Source organism: Lepus europaeus, chromosome 5, assembly GCF_033115175.1.
Source record: "Lepus europaeus isolate LE1 chromosome 5, mLepTim1.pri, whole genome shotgun sequence".
In the NCBI taxonomy this organism is placed as follows: domain Eukaryota; kingdom Metazoa; phylum Chordata; class Mammalia; order Lagomorpha; family Leporidae; genus Lepus; species Lepus europaeus.
The window spans coordinates 20,025,651-20,041,537 of NC_084831.1; the positions used below are offsets into that span (position 1 = coordinate 20,025,651).

Here is a 15,887-nt window from a genome sequence, read left to right on the forward strand (position 1 = left end):
AGCAGCCGGACACAAAGCGGTGCCCATACGGGATTCCGGTGCTGCAGGCGGAGGCCTAGCCCACTATGCCACAGCCCCCGGCCCCAATACTTAGTTTTTGTGGATCGGCCAGTTCTCATCTCTGTCTTCCTAAACTCTGAATCGTTCCAGTCGTTTGTCTGATTATTCCTCCAAAACATATTGAACTCTCACAAATCTGTAAGAAAAATAAACAACCCAACAGAAAAACGGGGCTAGGCTTCTGCCCCCTCTGAGTTAACAGTGAAAGATGCTCAATCTCGTTAAGGAAGGAAATGCAAGGAGTGGGGCATCACTGCTGCCACGTGGGTAGATTCTTGAAAGCTTCACCGCGTGGCTGTTAGCCCAGTGGTGAAGATGCTTGTGCCTGGTGCTGGAGCGCTGGGGGCTCTGCACCTGAGTTCAGCATTCCTGCTAATGCAGACCCTGGGAGCCAGCAGTGAAGGCTTAAGTGGCAGGGTCTCTGCCAACCACGGGGGAGACCTACATTAAGTTCTTAGCTCCAGCCACTGCATGCATTTGAGAGTAAACCAACAACAGATGAGACATTCTCTCTCTCTCTCCCCCCCCCCTTTCTCCCTCTCTCCCTCACTTGCTCCTATTTCATAATAAAAAATATAAAAAATAAACTGTCAGTGTTGGTGCTGTGGTGCAGTGGATAAAGGCCACTGCCTGCAGTGCCTGCATTTGAGTCCTGGCTGCTCCACTTCTGATCCAGCTCTCTGCTGTGTCCTGGGAGAGCAGTGAAAGATGGAGCAAGTGCTTGGGCCCCTGCACCCACGTGGGAAGCCTGGAAGAAGCTCCTGGCTCCTGGATTTGAATTGGCCAAGCTCTGGTTGTTGGGGCCACTTGGGGAGTGAACTAGCAGATGGAAGCCTTCTCTCTCTTTCTGCCTCTGCTTCTCTGTAACTCTGTCTTACAAATAAATAAATAAATCTTTAAAAAAAATTTCTTGCAGGTGTTTGTCAGGTGTATTAGCAATATTGACCTTGACCCAAGCCCTGTAGGCCTGGAAGACAGAGAAGGTTGAACAAGCTCTCCACCCTCTTGTGTTCTAGAACATGGCTTACCGCAGAGAATCACTGTGTGTGACTTAGACAAGGTGCGCGATGCCCCTGTTCTTAACCCAGCACTGGGCCGGACACAGACTCCCTGCTAGTTCTCCTGGAAGGCAGCCAGTGGTGGCCCAAGTATTCAGACTCCTGCCACCTAAATGAGAGACTGGATAGAGTTGCTGGCCCCTGGCTTCTGCCTGGCCCAGCCCTGGCTGTTGGGAGCATTTGGGAAGTAAACCAATGGATGGAGGACCTCTGTCTCTCCCTATCTCTCTGCCACTCTGCTTTTCAAATAAACAAATCCAGATAAATAAATAGGGCTATCTGTTTAAAAGTAAAACAAGAAAGAATAAAAAAAATGCCCTCATGGCAAGTTTCAGAGTGTTATACCTCATGCATTGATAGCAACAAGGTGAACATGATAGGGATCTGGAACATGATCTGTTTCCTCCATGACTAAGACAGTAGGGAGAAGGCGACTGCCTTTATAAATCGGGTCCCTCTCTTCAGCAGCTTTCCATCGGCCTCCTGCTCTTCTTCTTCTTCTTTTTTTAAAGATGTATTTATTCATTTGAAAGAGTTACACAGAGAGAGAAGGAGAGGCAGAGAGAGAGAGAAAGTGAGAGAGGTCTTCCATCCACTCGTTCACTCCCAAGTTGGCCACAATGGCCAGAGCTGTGCCGATCCAAAGCCAGGATCCAGGAACCCCTTCTGGGTCTCCCACACGGTGCAGGGGCCCAAGGACCCAGGCCATCCTCCACTGCATTTCCAGGCCACAGCAGAGAGCTGGATCGGAAGTGGAGCAGCCGGGACCAGAAATAGCACCCATATGGGAGGCCAGCACTGTAGACAGTGGCTTTACCAGCTATGCCACAGCACCGGCCCCATTCTTATTTTTCTTCTTCTTCTTTTTTTTTCTTTTCTTTTTTATTTATTTATTCATTTATTTTTAATTTATTTTAGGGGGTCCAGTGCTGTGGCGCAGCTAGTTAAAGCCCCAGTCTGCAGTGCCAGCATCCATATGAACACCAGCTCAAGTCCTGGCTGCTCCATTTCCAATCCAGCTCTCTGCTAATGTGCCTGGGAAAGCAGTGAAAGATGGCCCAAGTGCTTGGGTCTCTGCACCCACGTGGGAGACAAGGGGGAAACTTCTGGCTTCAGATTGGCTCAGCTCCTGCTGCTTGGGCCATTTGGGAAGTAAGCCAGTGAATGGAAGATTCTCTCTCTCTCTCTCTCTCTCTCTCTCTCTGTGTGTGTGTGTGTGTGTGTTTGTAACCCTGACTTTCAAATAAATAGATACATAATTTTTTAAAGATTAATTTTATTTATTTGAAAGGTAGAGCTGGAGAAAGAGAGTGGGAGAGAGAGAGAGAGTAAGAGAGCGCTTCCATTCACTGATTCAGTCCCCAAATGGCTACAATGGCTGTTGCTGGTCCAGGCCGAAGCCAGGAACCTAGAAGTCCATCTGAGCTTCCACATGGATGGCAGGGACCCAAGCACTTGATCCATCTTCCTGTGGAAGTGGAGCATCTGGGACTTGAACCGGTGCTCATATGGGATGCTAGCACCATAAGGCTACAGCTTAACTCACTGCACCATAACACTGAACCCAAGACTTTATTATCACTCTCCTTTCATCTTATAGTGGGGTGGTGAGGAGAAAGGCTCTGGTCCCCATTATTTATTCCCAGTTGATCATCTCTTTTTTTTCTTCATGAAAACACACGTCTATGGTCTCTTGAAACACCTGTAACTGGCACCCAGTTGTTCACCCACCTGGAGTGGAAGTTAATCACCTCCAGGAACAGAGGAGAAATTCCAGCCCTTGTTTGGGGAAAAAGCCAATTGGCCCTTGGATGGCCACAGAGCCAACAGAAAGGGCAGGGAAGGGAGAGACCCTGAGTGCGGCCCCCTCCCACCCATGAGGGCTCCTGGTCTACAGCCTGGAGTGGGGTGGGCCAGAGGCAGGCTGCACCCCCAGCAGGAAGATTGCAGACAAAGTGTCCTCCCCTCCTTGCCCCATGGGGGCTTGCTGTCTGCCTGCATCCCTTTCCTGCCTCCCTCCTGCCGGTGCCCTCCGGGGAGAGGCACCACCGAGGGCTGCTGACAGGGGAGCTGGCTCCAGCCCTGCCCTGCGGAGGCCCTGGCAGTGGCCCGCCCTGTGAGTGTGGCTTTGGTTTCTGCACTGGCGTGGATGGCTCAGCTCTCTGGCAGCAGAAGGCAACAGAGGTGGCTCGGGGCAGCCACGACCTCCCCCCTGCTACGAGCAGGCTGGGCTGTGTGGAAACCTGGGCTGTCAGAAGCACAAGAGAGGAAGTGAGAGATGCCGGAGCACCTCGGGGACGGTCTCCGAGCCTCTTCCAGCCTCCTCAGACATCCAGGAGGAAGGGGAGGCTTGGACGGGGGGGCGCCTCTCTTGAGCGCAGCCCCCACCATGCCATGTCCTCACTGAAGGCCTGACCACCCCCAAGGAGAAGGGCCAGGAGGAGAGGCCTGGGGGCCTCATGGCAAACTGCCCAGACTCGAGCCAGGGAGGCGAGGGAGGGGCTAGGCCAGCCCCAGGCCTGCTCTGAGGAACCACGAGGGGCCTAGCACCCAATGCACGCGTGGACCCCGCACAAGCACGCTGGGGGCAGACACACGCTAGCCAGGCGTTTCCACGGCAGGTTCCCGTAGCACCTTTGGTGAAGAACTGCAAAAACCTGGAAAGCTTCAGGAATCTGTGTGTCATGCTGAACGGGGCCATGCACACCTCTGTAGGGGTCCGGCTGTAGTCCACGTGCTGTAGGGGTCTGGCTGTAGTCTGCATGCTGTAGGGGTCCAGCTGTAGTCTGCGTACTGTAGGGGTCCAGCTGTAGTCCATGTGCTGTAGGGATCCGGCTGTAGTCTACGTGCTGTAGGGGTCCGGCTGTAGTCCATGTGCTGTAGGGGTCCGGCTATAGTCCATGTGCTGTAGGGGTCCGGCTGTACTCCACGTGCTGTAGGGGTCCGGCTGTAGTCCACGTGCTGTAGGGGTCCGGCTGTAGTCCGCGTGCTGTAGGGGTCCGGCTGTAGTCTGCGTGCTGTAGGGGTCCGGCTGTAGTCCATGTGCTGTAGGGGTCTGGCTATAGTCCGCGTGCTGTAGGGGTCCGGCTGTAGCCCGCGTGCTGTAGGGGTCCGGCTGTAGCCCGCGTGCTGTAGGGGTCCGGCTGTAGTCCGCGTGCTATAGGGGTCCGGCTGTAGTCTACATGCTGTAGGGGTCCGGCTGTAGTCCGCGTGCTGTAGGGGTCCGGCTGTACTCCACGTGCTGTAGGGGTCCGGCTGTAGTCCACGTGCTGTAGGGGTCCAGCTGTAGTCTACGTGCTGCTGACGTGAGCAGCATCTCTGACTGTTCAGCTAGCTCGGTGTCAAAGAACGTGAATGCAGATGATAGGAGTTCAAATCCTGACTCTGCCACTCAGTAACTGTGTGACCTTGAACGCGTGACGTAACCTGTCTGCCCCTTGGTATTTTCTTTATAAAATGGAGTGCATCGTAGTACTTCCAGCACAGTGCTGTTGTGAGAGTAAATAGCACCATCCATGTAACGTGTTCAGAGCACAGCTTTTAATATATGTTACCTGGTGCTTGTGACACCTGCATCCCGTACCAGAGCACTGTTCGTGTCCCAGCTGCACCACTTCCTGTCCAGCTTCCTGCTAATGGGCTTGGGAAGGCAGCAGAAAATGGCCCAAGTGCTTGGACCCTTGCCTCCCACGTGGGAACCCAGGATGGAGTTCTGGGCTCTTGGCTTCAGAACACACAGATTCCTGAAGCATTCCAGATTTTTGCAGATTTCCTGGCTTCAGCCTGGCCTAGACCTGGCTGTTGTAGCCTTTGGGGAGTGAACCAGCGGATGGAAAGTCAGTCAGTCTTCCTCTCTCTCTCCCTCTCTCTGTTGCTCTACCTTTCAAATAAATACATCTTAAATATTAGCTGGTTGTGGGTCAGTAGCTACACACAGTGAGCCGCCACGCCTGGGGTTCCTCTGGCCATGCCTTGCCCTGAGATCCCCTTCTTAACCCCGTTTCCCCTGAGCCTCAGCCTTGTCACCTCCAGCACTGTCACTAGGATGCCCCTTTCTCTGCTGTCATCAGGCCCATCCCCTGCTGTCCCGACCCTTGCATGCAGTCGGCTTAGCATCTCTGGCTCTGGGATACCTCTGTGCTCCGCCTGTTTTGTTCCCGCTGTCTTGGTTTGCCTAGCAACCTTCACTCATTCTCTGTAGCTCAACCCAGTGCAACACACACCTGCAGGCAGGTTTAGTCCCTGTGTTGTCATCGCTGCCCACTGTGTGTTCCTCTATCACAGTTCAGGTCACTCGGTGTTACAGTTCCTGCTGTGTCCTTCTCGGCCATACACAGGAGGTCCCACGGGGGCAGGGGCTGGTGTCTTCTTTATTCCGTGCCCTGACCATCAGCGTCTAGCGTGGGGTTCGGTTTAAGCGGACAGCGAGAGCTGCCGAGGCAGGGAGCGGAGGACGGTGTGGCCGCTTCTGCTGGCATCAAGGACAGGGTGAGTCAGTGCAGGGGCAGCGGGCAGCTAATGAAGATGGAGATAATGATGGCAATAAAACGGTATCCTGGACTGCCCCGGAGCCATGGCTGCTCTCCTGCTTTCCAGTGAGTCACCTCTGGCTGGGCCTAAGGACAGCGGTCATGCCTGAGGGGTGGCTGGGCTGGCTCCAGACAGCCTGACCCCGGCCATCACTCGCTCCAGTCTGCACTGGTGGCAAGGACGTGGCCTCCAGAACCACACAGGTCTGAGCTCAAAACTCAGCACAGACGGCGATGGACCTAGATCTGGAGTAAGTGCTACTTGGTTTGGGCCTATTTCCTCTTCCTCCTTCCCTGGAAATGAGACACATGTCCATTGTGTCCCAGGATGTGATACTGGAGGCAGAGCCTCCACCTCCAGGAAGTCTGCCATCTGTTTGAGAGAGCATATTACACTCGTTTGGTTTCATTGTACCATAATGTCTCTGAGCTTCTCCCATGTTTGTCTTTGTGTTCCATGCCCAAGGCTAGGAGGCAGGGTGCGGGGAAGGACTTGAGAGATAAAAACAAGAAATGAAAGTGTAGCTCCCCAGCTGGGTAGAGAGGCAGGGGAGAAACTGGAAAGGAGAGGAGAGGTACAAAGGGAAGCTCCTTGGTTGATGGGAAGATTAAAGGAGTTGAAGGCGAAAGGCTGGGAGCTGGGGGTGGAGGTGGGGAATGGGGGGCCACAGGGAGAGGACAGCTTCCTGATGACTGGTCAGGGCTGGAGGAGGGCGTGGGCAGCGAGAGGCAGGAAGGGTTCAGAGGCTCCACAGTTAGCAGAAGCCATCGGGGAAAGGCTTCAGAGACGCAGGACGGCCCCAGACCCCTGACTCTGCTGAATTTGGGTCCTGTGACTTCCAGTGGCTTTGTGTGTCAGCAAGGGCTGTGGAGGGGAGGGCAGGCCTGGGGCTTGGCGGGAAGCAGGAGTGGGGGTGATGCAGGGCTTGTTCTTTTTGGGGATTGCATTAGGTTCTGGCTGGGCTGGGGGGTGAATTTCGGGGTCACCATGGGTAAAAGGGGCTATTGGTTAGATGAGGCTCTTAGATGCCTGGAAGAGCAGCTTGGTCTGGACTTGCGGGCTCTGGGTAGGCCCTGAAGATCTGCAAACTCTGGGGGCCACCTTTCCCTTCACTGCGACGCTGGAGTGTGCTCAGCCTAGGGTGCGTGGCTGCCTGGCTTGGGGGCCCGTGTCTGTTGTGAGTGTGTTTGGGGCTCCTGTCTGTTTGCCAGTGAGTGTGTGTAGGCAGATGGAGGCTCAGTGTCATGGGCCTGCTGGGTGGGTCTGAGTTGTACGTCTTGGTGTGTGTGTGTGTGTGTGTGTAGCAGAGCTGCGGGTCTGAGTTACATGGGTCTTGGTTGTGTGGTTGGAGCTCTGTGCTTTTGTGTCTTTCTGGTGCCTGACTTGTGTGTGTGTGTGTTGGGGGGGTGCTGGGTAAGGGACGGGGTGCTGCTGCTTGCTGTTGGCACTGGGCACCCCTATAGGCAACTTTGGCTGTGGTCCCAGCAGGAGGCCCTAGAGAAAGGCCTGGATGATGACCCCCAGGCTGCTGTCCCCAAGTGAATGACCTCTCACTGGGCAATAATTAACTGAGCCCCCGTGAGAAGAATCCAAACTGTGGTGGTGATGGGGGTGGGGCCTGGCCTGGCAGCCTCATTGCTGGGGAAAGGAGGCCTGGAAGTCCCGCAGGCGAGGGTGTTGTCATCACTCCCTCCTGTCCACCCTTCAGGTCAGTCACCCTGACCCCGGGGAGAGTGGGTTCAAATATTTAACGAACGATGAGGCACAGACACTGGCTGATCAGAACAGCCCCAAGCCCGGCTCTGAATGAAACAGTGCAGAGGCCATGGCTATGGCACGCGTTGGCACTTGGGTTGCCAGATAATGGGAGAGGGGCGGTGGGAGGGCACTCAGGAAGCTACAGGTGGTGGCCTTGAACCAACTGTTGCGGAAGTATTTCAGACTCCAACAACAGATGAGGCCACACCATCGTGGGCCAGCGGAACCTTGGCCTGCCCTGGCCTCCAAGTAGCTGCCAGGCCAGCCCTGGGTGCCATTGCCCTCTCCTGTTGGGAAATAATGGACCCCCCTGTGCTGTCAGCTGCAGGAATGGGCCAAGTGACGGATCCCAAGCTGCAGAAATTGCAGTGACCTTGTCTGTTTCAATTTGGGAACGGGCTGCTTCCTGGCCGGCTCTGATCCAACTTTCACTGAGGAGAGAGGGAGTCTGCAGGGCTCAGGAGCTGAGAGACGGGTTAGTGGAAGGTGTGGGACAGGGAGAAGAGCCTTCTCGCTCCAAGGATAAAGGCAAGGAGGTGACCTTGTGTGCTGAGAACTCTCCCAGATGCAAAATGAATTTCATCTCAGAGATGAACTCGCCATCCCAGCCCGAACAACTCACACCCCAGTTTCCTGAGGCCTGGCTCCTGTGCCCCTTACGACCCCTGCCTCTTATAGGAGCAGGTGGGCCCTGGAGGTGAGACAGTCCCTGTCGTGTGCCCAAAACACAATGGCAGGCTCGGAGAGTGTCACACCTTTTATTACAAAAACCAATAACTTAAATTCAGTTCTGTACAAAGCCAGCAGGACTTCCCCAGCCCAAAGAGCAGCTTCAGCGTCCTTTGCCATCAGCAGGAGGGGACAGGAGTCTGGGTGCGGAGCCTCTGGAGACCACGGAGGGCCTGCCAGACAGCTGGAGCACCACGTCCATGCCAAGGAAGTCCAAGTCCAGAGGTGGCTGAGTGAGAGGCTGTGCAGGAGCAACAGGGCACCCCTAGGGACAGGTAGGCTGAAGTGGCACGGCCAGCATCTGCGCAGGCTATGGCTGACCCCTGCCTGGGCCACAGCATGTCACCTCAGCAGGAGCATGTCTTCCAGGAGGCCGGCGATGTCCAGGTCTCCAATGATGGGGCGGAAAAAGAGGTCCCCGAGCAGACCGGCCGGAATGGACTTGAGGGTGGAGGCCGTGAGAAGGACTCGGGCCAAGCGGCCTTGGCCTGCTGAGCACCAGGGCTCCAGAGCTTCACGCAGCGCCCAGTGGGCCTCCTGTTGCAAGTGCCCGATATGGGAGGTGGCCTGGAGGCCTGGCACACCTGTGGGCAGAGAGGACAGACAGGTCTGGTGAGCACCCTCTCCCTGCCACCAGCAGGCATCACCTGCCTCCTCGGCTCAGCCTTCAAGACTCTGCTACTTCCTCCTCCATCGATTTCTTTTTTCTTTTTCTTTCTTTCTTTCTTTTTTTTATTGTCAGGCAGAGTGGACAGTGAGAGAGAGACAGAGAGAAAGGTCTTCCTTTTGCCGTTGGTTCACCCTCCAATGGCCGCCGCGGTAGGCGCGCTGCAGACGGCGCACCGCGCTGATCCGATGGCAGGAGCCAGGTGCTTCTCCTGGTCTCCCATGGGGTGCAGGGCCCAAGCACTTGGGCCATCCTCCACTGCACTCCCGGGCCACAGCAGAGAGCTGGCCTGGAAGAGGGGCAACCGGGACAGGATCGGTGCCCCGACCGGGACTAGAACCCGGTGTGCCAGCGCCGCAAGGCGGAGGATTAGCCTAGTGAGCCGCGGCGCCGGCTTCCATCGATTTCTTTACCACGTTATTCATCTATCCATCGACAGCGAGGCCATATAAGCTAACGGTTAAGGACCGGGCTGCCTGGATTGGATTTCTGGCACCGTCATTGATGACTGAGTGACCTTGGGCAAGGTGCTTAATCTCTGTGCCTCAGTTTCTTTATCTGTATAGTGGAGATGATAATGACTGCACCTGTCTCCGAGACGTGCCGTGAGGGTTAAAGGAGTTAGTGCATGTAAAGGTCCATATGGTAACCACACCACGAGGCTCTGCTGCTGGGAGGGCAGTCAGTGGCTCTGAGTCCCGTGGGCACGAGGACCTTCTGGCGTGGCACGCTTTCCTCAGCTGCCCCCTGATTACAAAGGATGCCGTCTCCATCTCTATCCACAGCCCTCCCCGCTGAGTTGCCTCCCCTGCACCTCCTTCATTCCTCCCACACACACACACCCCGCCATGGGAACTTTCTGACCCCACATGGGAGTTTAGCCTTCAGAGCTTCGCCACGCCACCTGTCCTTGAGAGCGTGGTGAGACGCGGCTGTGTCTGCCGCCCTCTCCCCAAAGGGTCAGGGCGCCCGGCCTGGCCCGGCCCGAGTTCTCACGCCTGCTCTGCTCCCACCTGCTAGCCACTCAGCCTCTCGTGTGAGATGGCCCTGTGGGGCCCAGTGGTATAACAGATACTGAGCCCTCAGAGGGTGCCCCGTGCCCCCTCCCAGCTGCGGCCCCACTCAGCTGTGTCTGGAAGCTCACCAGGGTTGAAGAGGATGGTCCCTTTCAGGTAGGCGTATTCCTTGGGGCCCAGCTCCAGGCTCCAGAAGGACTCCAGGCAGCACTGCAGCCACTGCACGGCAGCCAGCGAGGGCTGCGGCCTGTCGGGGAGCTGGCCCCTGCTGGCCCCACAGCTGGGCTCCTCCAGCAGGATCTTCTTGAGTATGCTGGGCACGGGGGCTTCAGCCACCTCGAAGGTCACCATGTCTTGGGCCAAACCCAGCAGAAAGAGGGAGCCCCAGCTGCCACGCAGCAGCCGCCGCTGATCCTCGGGCGGCAGGCGGCCGAAGGACGGAAGGTTCCGGAGGAAGGCCACTGTTTTGGCCAGAACGTCCAGGGCCTCCCGGCAGGTGCGATAAGGGCTGCAGAGCTGGACGGGCCGATGCTCCCTGCACAGGCAGTGGCTGCGGGATGGCGGGAGAGAGGGCCTGGCCCTGAGACTGGGACTCAGCAGTGCATAAAGAATGGTTGGGCGGCCTGCGGCAGCCTGGCACGAGCAGGCTGCTGGTTGGCTGGAGCTCATGGTCACGGCTCCACTCCTACTGCCTCCCTGCTCTCTGCCCTCTGTGCTGTGCTGTGAGTGCTATTTATATCCCCAGTGGGCAGGAGGGAGGAATGGGCCAGTAACCTTGACTCCAGAAGTCATGTTCATTGAAAACACACACACACACACACACGCACACTGACCCTGGCAGGACTGATGGGGAAGTGGCGAGGGCGGGGCCGTTAGGAGCTCCACGTGGCGCTGATATCACTTCAGTCAATGAAGTAGCCAGTGCGGGGCACAGGGCCACCTGCCTGCTGACCGGTTGCTTCTTATCGGATGACTCAAGTGGATAAACAGGGTCATTAACCCAGGCTGTACCAGGGCACCAAGGCCTCCGGTGCACAATCAGCATGTGGCTGTGGCTGGTGTCCCTATAGGTGCCTGCTCCTGCATGTGCACAAGGCCAGTGCTCTTGCTAAGCTAGGAAGCCAGCCCCAGAGCTGGACAAGCCTTGAGTGCGAGGCCCAGGCTGGAAGTGCCTTATCACCAGCTTGTTTGCCTAACCTTGGGGCCCTGCTCGTGTTGTTGGTAAGAAACAGGCTGCGGGGAAGGGAGCCAGGACCCTGGTCGGGGGGGTTGGGAGGACTTTGCCCACTGTGCTGTGTGGCCCCTTCCTTTGACTCCAGTTCTGGGGGCCCTGCAGAAACCCAATCCTGCAGACTCCTCTGTCCCAGTTCTGCATACCTAGAGCTCCTGAAAGGTCATGGCTGCCGAAAAGTCCTTCCAGAATGAGCACAAACCACAGCTGCCTGTATTGAGCACTTGCTAGGGGCCAGGCCTCTTCCGATCCAATATTGAGAGCTAGTGTTGACGCTGGATTCTTCCTTTGTGAGACCCAAAGGGGTGAAGTGACGTGTCCAAAGCCATCCCTCCAGGAAGGAACGGGACCCTGAGCTGCCTGACCCTACAGTCCTGGCTCATTCCTCAGGACACACCGGCCCAACTGTGCGGCAGGGCCTGAGTTCCCCAGAGTGGGGCCAGGCCCCTGGGCTCCACATGTTGCCTGCTTGTGATCAGGACAGAAACGGTGCTCTACTTCCACACGGCTCCTCTGTCCTGACATCCGTCTCAGACGGTAGCGAGTGGGGCTGGAGAGAGAGAGTGAGGAGGTCTCTAGACCTTGGCCAGCCCACCCTGGCCAGCCACCTGCCGTCATCCTCTGCTTTCCAGGGACCTCAGCAGGGACCTGAATTGGCAGTGTGCCAGGACTTAAACCAAGCGCTCTGATACGGGATGCAGGCGTCCTAAGTGGTGGTTTAATGCCCTGTGCCACAACACCCTCCCTTCATTATCTATTTTGATGGCCAGATTGCCACAGATTTGGCCTTTGAGAGCCCCCTCCTGATCTGCTCTCAGCATTCTTGGAACACTCCTTTGTTTTCTGATATCAACCTCCCCAGTCCCTGGAATCAACCAGTACATCAGAGAGCTCCGGATCAGTCTCTTAGAGAATAACCTCCATGATCTAGGGGGTGGGGAGAGCTGTCAATCATTTTAAAAAACAATTTTCTACAGTGAGAATAGAGAAATGATTTTATCTTTCCTCTTGCATGGTTGATCAAACATTATCTTTTTAAAAATATTTATTTATTTATTTATTATTTATTTATTTAGAGATTTTCCACCTGCTGGTTCACTCCCCAAATGGCCACAATGGCTGGAGCTGGGTCAGGCAGAAGCCAGGAGCCTGGAATTCTAACCAGGTCTCCCACATTGATGGCAAGGACCCCAAGTACTTGGGCCATCTTCTGCTGCTTTCCTAGGTGCATTAGCAGGGAGCTAGATAGGAAGTGGAGCAGCCAGGACTTGAACCAGCACTGGGTATAGGATACCAGGGTTGCAGGTGACAGCTTAACCCACTGTGCCACAATACCACCCTTCAAATTTTTTATTCTTTTTTTTTTGACAGTCATGGTTAGACAGAGAGAGACAGAGAGGAAGGTCTTCCTTATGTTGGTTCACCCCCAAAATGGCTGTTACGGCTGGCACCCTGTGCCGATCCAAAACCAGGAGCCAGGTGCTTCCTCCTGGTCTCCCATGCAGGTGCAGGGCCTAAGGACTTGGGCCATCCTCCACTGCCTTCCTGGGCCACAGCAGAGAGCTGGACTGGAAGAGGAGCAGCCGGGACAGAATCCAGCGCCCCAACTGGGACTAGAACTTGGGGTGCCAGCGCCACAGGTGGAGGATTAGCCTAGTGTGCTGTGGCACTGGCCTCAAATTTTTTATTCTTGATAGGATACATAAAACAGGCCACTACACACAGTCACTAGCACCAGTACAGATTATAGGTTTGTAGCAGGATTTTTTTTTTTAATTTGAGAGAGAGGGAGGAAGAGAAGGAGAGGGAGAGAGAGAATGTGTGCAGTAGAAATTTTGATAAATTCTACTTTGTCTAATTTCTATTAACAATAAAATTATACACAGAGCATCTGTGATTATACATGCTGCAGATCCCTTATAGGAGGTAACATCCTTTTTGAGTTTATGTCAACATGAAAATAACAATTTATACATGTGGTGATTGAAAAAATTGCACATGGTTTTGCTTCTTGCTCCATCACTATCCACACAGGTGTGGATGAGACCCTGCTCAGTGAGGGGTACAATGCACAGTGAATGGTGGGAACGTTCCTGGAAGTTCTTTCCACACCAGGATAGCTCACAAAGACTTAGCCATACCCACAAGCAACTGCCAGCCACCTACCTATATCCCACCACACCCCAGCAAACTTGCCCTCAGCTGGATGCCCAAATCCCTGTGGCCTCTCTGAAAACTCCTGATTCAACGTGCAAGTAGCATGCAGGGGAAGCCACAGTAATCTTAACCAATTGTAGCTTTAAACCTTTTTAAAAAATTTATTTTTATTTATTTGAAAGACAGAGTTACAGAGAGAGGTAGAGCAAGAGCGAGAGAGAGAGAGAGAGAGTGAGAGCGAGAGAGGTCTTCCGTTTGCTGATTCACTCCCCAAATGACTGCAACAGCTAGAGCTGAGCTGATCCGAAGCCAGGAGCCAGGAGCTTCTTCCAGGTCTCCCATGTGGGTGCAGGGGCCCAAGGACTTGGGCCATCTTCTACTGCTTTCCCAGGCCACAGCAGAGAGCTGGATCGGAAGTGGAGCAGCTGGGATTCAAACCAGCACTCATATGGGATGTCAGCACTGCAGGCCAGGGCTTTAACCTGTTGCCCCACAGCACCGTCCCTGCTTGAAACTTTACTTTTGCAAATTAAAAAGCAAAAAACATATGTATTTGATCCCCAAAGACATTGCTGGGGCCTCACCCCGTGCCTAGGATGAACCTTGCAAGTGCTGTCCCTGAACTTCAGGCTGGGTTAGCGCCACAGAAAACCTGCCCTTTGGGGTCGACACTGTGGCACAGCAAGTTAAAGCCCAGGCCTGCAGCGCTGACATCCTATGTGGATGCTGGTTCGAGTCTCGGCTGCTCCTCTTCAGATCCAGCTCTCTGCTGTGGTCTAAGAAGGCAGTGGAAGACGGCCCAAGCCCTTGAGCCCTTACATTTGCATGGGAGACCCAGAAGAAGCTCCTGGTCCTGGCTTTGGATTGGCACAGCTCTGGCTGTTGCAGTCATCTGGGTAGTGAACCAGTGGATGGAAGACCTCTCTCTCTGTGTCTACCTCTCTCTGTAACTCTTTCAAATAAATAAAATAAATCCTTTTTTTTTTTTTTAAGAAAACCTGCCCCTCCAGGCTTCGGTGAGGCTCAGTGCGTTAGGATACAAAGTATCTTGCACACAACAGGTGCTCCATAAAAGGTGGCTTTGTGGCTGCTACTGTTGCCTTCACCCTCATTTTCTGGAAGAAGTTGAGGAGGAAGAGACAGAGAAGGGAGATGGCCCCTGGAAGCTAGGTCTGTGCTGGAAGCTAGGTCCCTGCGTTGTCAGTGTTGAATTTTTGCACTGTAGGAAATCGGTTTTCTTTCTTTTTAAACATTTTAATTTTACTTTTCAAGGAAGAGGGGAGAGAGAGCGTGCGAGCAAGCTCCCATCTGCTGGTTTACCCGCAACCCCAGCCAGCAGCAGGTCCTCAGTCCAGCTGGGGACTCAATCTCCCACGTGGATGACAAGAGCCCAACTACATGAGCCATCACTGCTGCCTCTGAGAGTCCACACGAGAAGGAAGATGGAAGCAGGAGTCAGAGCTGGGAATTGAGCCCAGATATCCCGCGTGGGACGCAGGCGTCCTGATGTTGGACCTCTCAGTTGCAGAGATGCCCACTTGCTCGGGAGGACGCCCAAAGATCCAGACTCCAGACCAGTTGATGCAAAAAGCACGAGGTTTTTATTGAACGTTTGCGCAAACGGGCCCCCACCTCAGGCAGTGAGGAGCCCTGAGCGGCAGTTTCACACAGGTTATATAGGCAACGAATTAGCATATTCCTAATGCACATGCATAGGATTGGTCAGTTCAGAGGGACCATTAGCATATGGGAGAATGCTGGCGAAGAATGCTGGTGGAGAGTGCTGGTGGAAAATGCAGAGGGGGCACGGGATTGGCTGGTTCGGAGGGACAATTAGCATACCGGAGAGTGCTGAGGGAGAGTGCTGAGGGAGAGTGCTGGGGTGTTACAGGATTGGCCGGTCACAGTGACATCATAAGTGCGGGCCTAGAGACTCTCCGAAGGGGAGGGGCAGCTCTGCTCTGGGCGCGCCTAGAGACTCTCCGAAGGGGAGGGGCAGCTCTGCTCTGGGTGTGCCTAGAGATTCTCTGAAGGGGATTGACTTTTCCTTCCCAGAGAACGTCCTGCCCGCTGGACTCTGGGGAACATCTAACCTCTTAAGAAGCCCCTGATATTTGCCCACGCCTAGTTTCTTGTCCCTCCCCCCCATAAGGGTCCTTCACTGAGCCCTGTCTTAACCACTGGGCCAAACACCTGCCCCTGGAAACTGTTTTCTGAGTCCTGTGTGTGGTCAGTCCTAGAGCCTGCAGAAGGGCCCTGGCTGGGATCTCTACAGCCCTGAGCCCGACTGGGACCATTTGCTCTGAGACTAGGGTTTCTGTCTGGAAGACAGTCTGTCAGGAGCTCTCTGCCTGGGCCTTGGCCTGGCCCTGCCTCTGGGTACCCAAAATCAGATTGGAGCAACACAAGTCAGCTCTCAGAGACCACAGGCTGATGGAGGAGGTGAGTCCTGCTCTTGGGAGCAAATGCATGTGAATCCTCAGGAGTTCCTGTCTGAAGACAGCCCTGCTCTCCGTAGCTCCAAATCTGACAGGGGACCTGGGATGCCCCCATCAGTATCAGCGGTAGGGGGTGATGCGAAAGCAGTGGCCACTGGGAGGAAGAGTTCATGCCGGTGCCCTTCCAACTGTACAGCACTGCACGGTTCACAAACGACATTCCTAGCACTTATCTCAGCTAGT

The 15,887-nt window shown here is 54.8% G+C and overlaps 1 protein-coding gene across 1 annotated transcript; it reads right to left on the reverse strand.

Moving 5' to 3' along the window:
- Positions 1 to 8,148: 8,148 nt before the first annotated feature.
- NR0B2 (nuclear receptor subfamily 0 group B member 2) lies at positions 8,149 to 10,511 on the reverse strand. Its single transcript, XM_062193190.1, has 2 exons — positions 9,947 to 10,511; positions 8,149 to 8,719 (listed from the first exon to the last, which is right to left on the reverse strand). The coding sequence occupies exons 1-2, from the start codon at positions 10,485 to 10,487 to the stop codon at positions 8,478 to 8,480; spliced, it is 783 nt and encodes a 260-aa protein (XP_062049174.1). The 5' UTR covers positions 10,488 to 10,511; the 3' UTR covers positions 8,149 to 8,477.
- Positions 10,512 to 15,887: the final 5,376 nt, after the last annotated feature.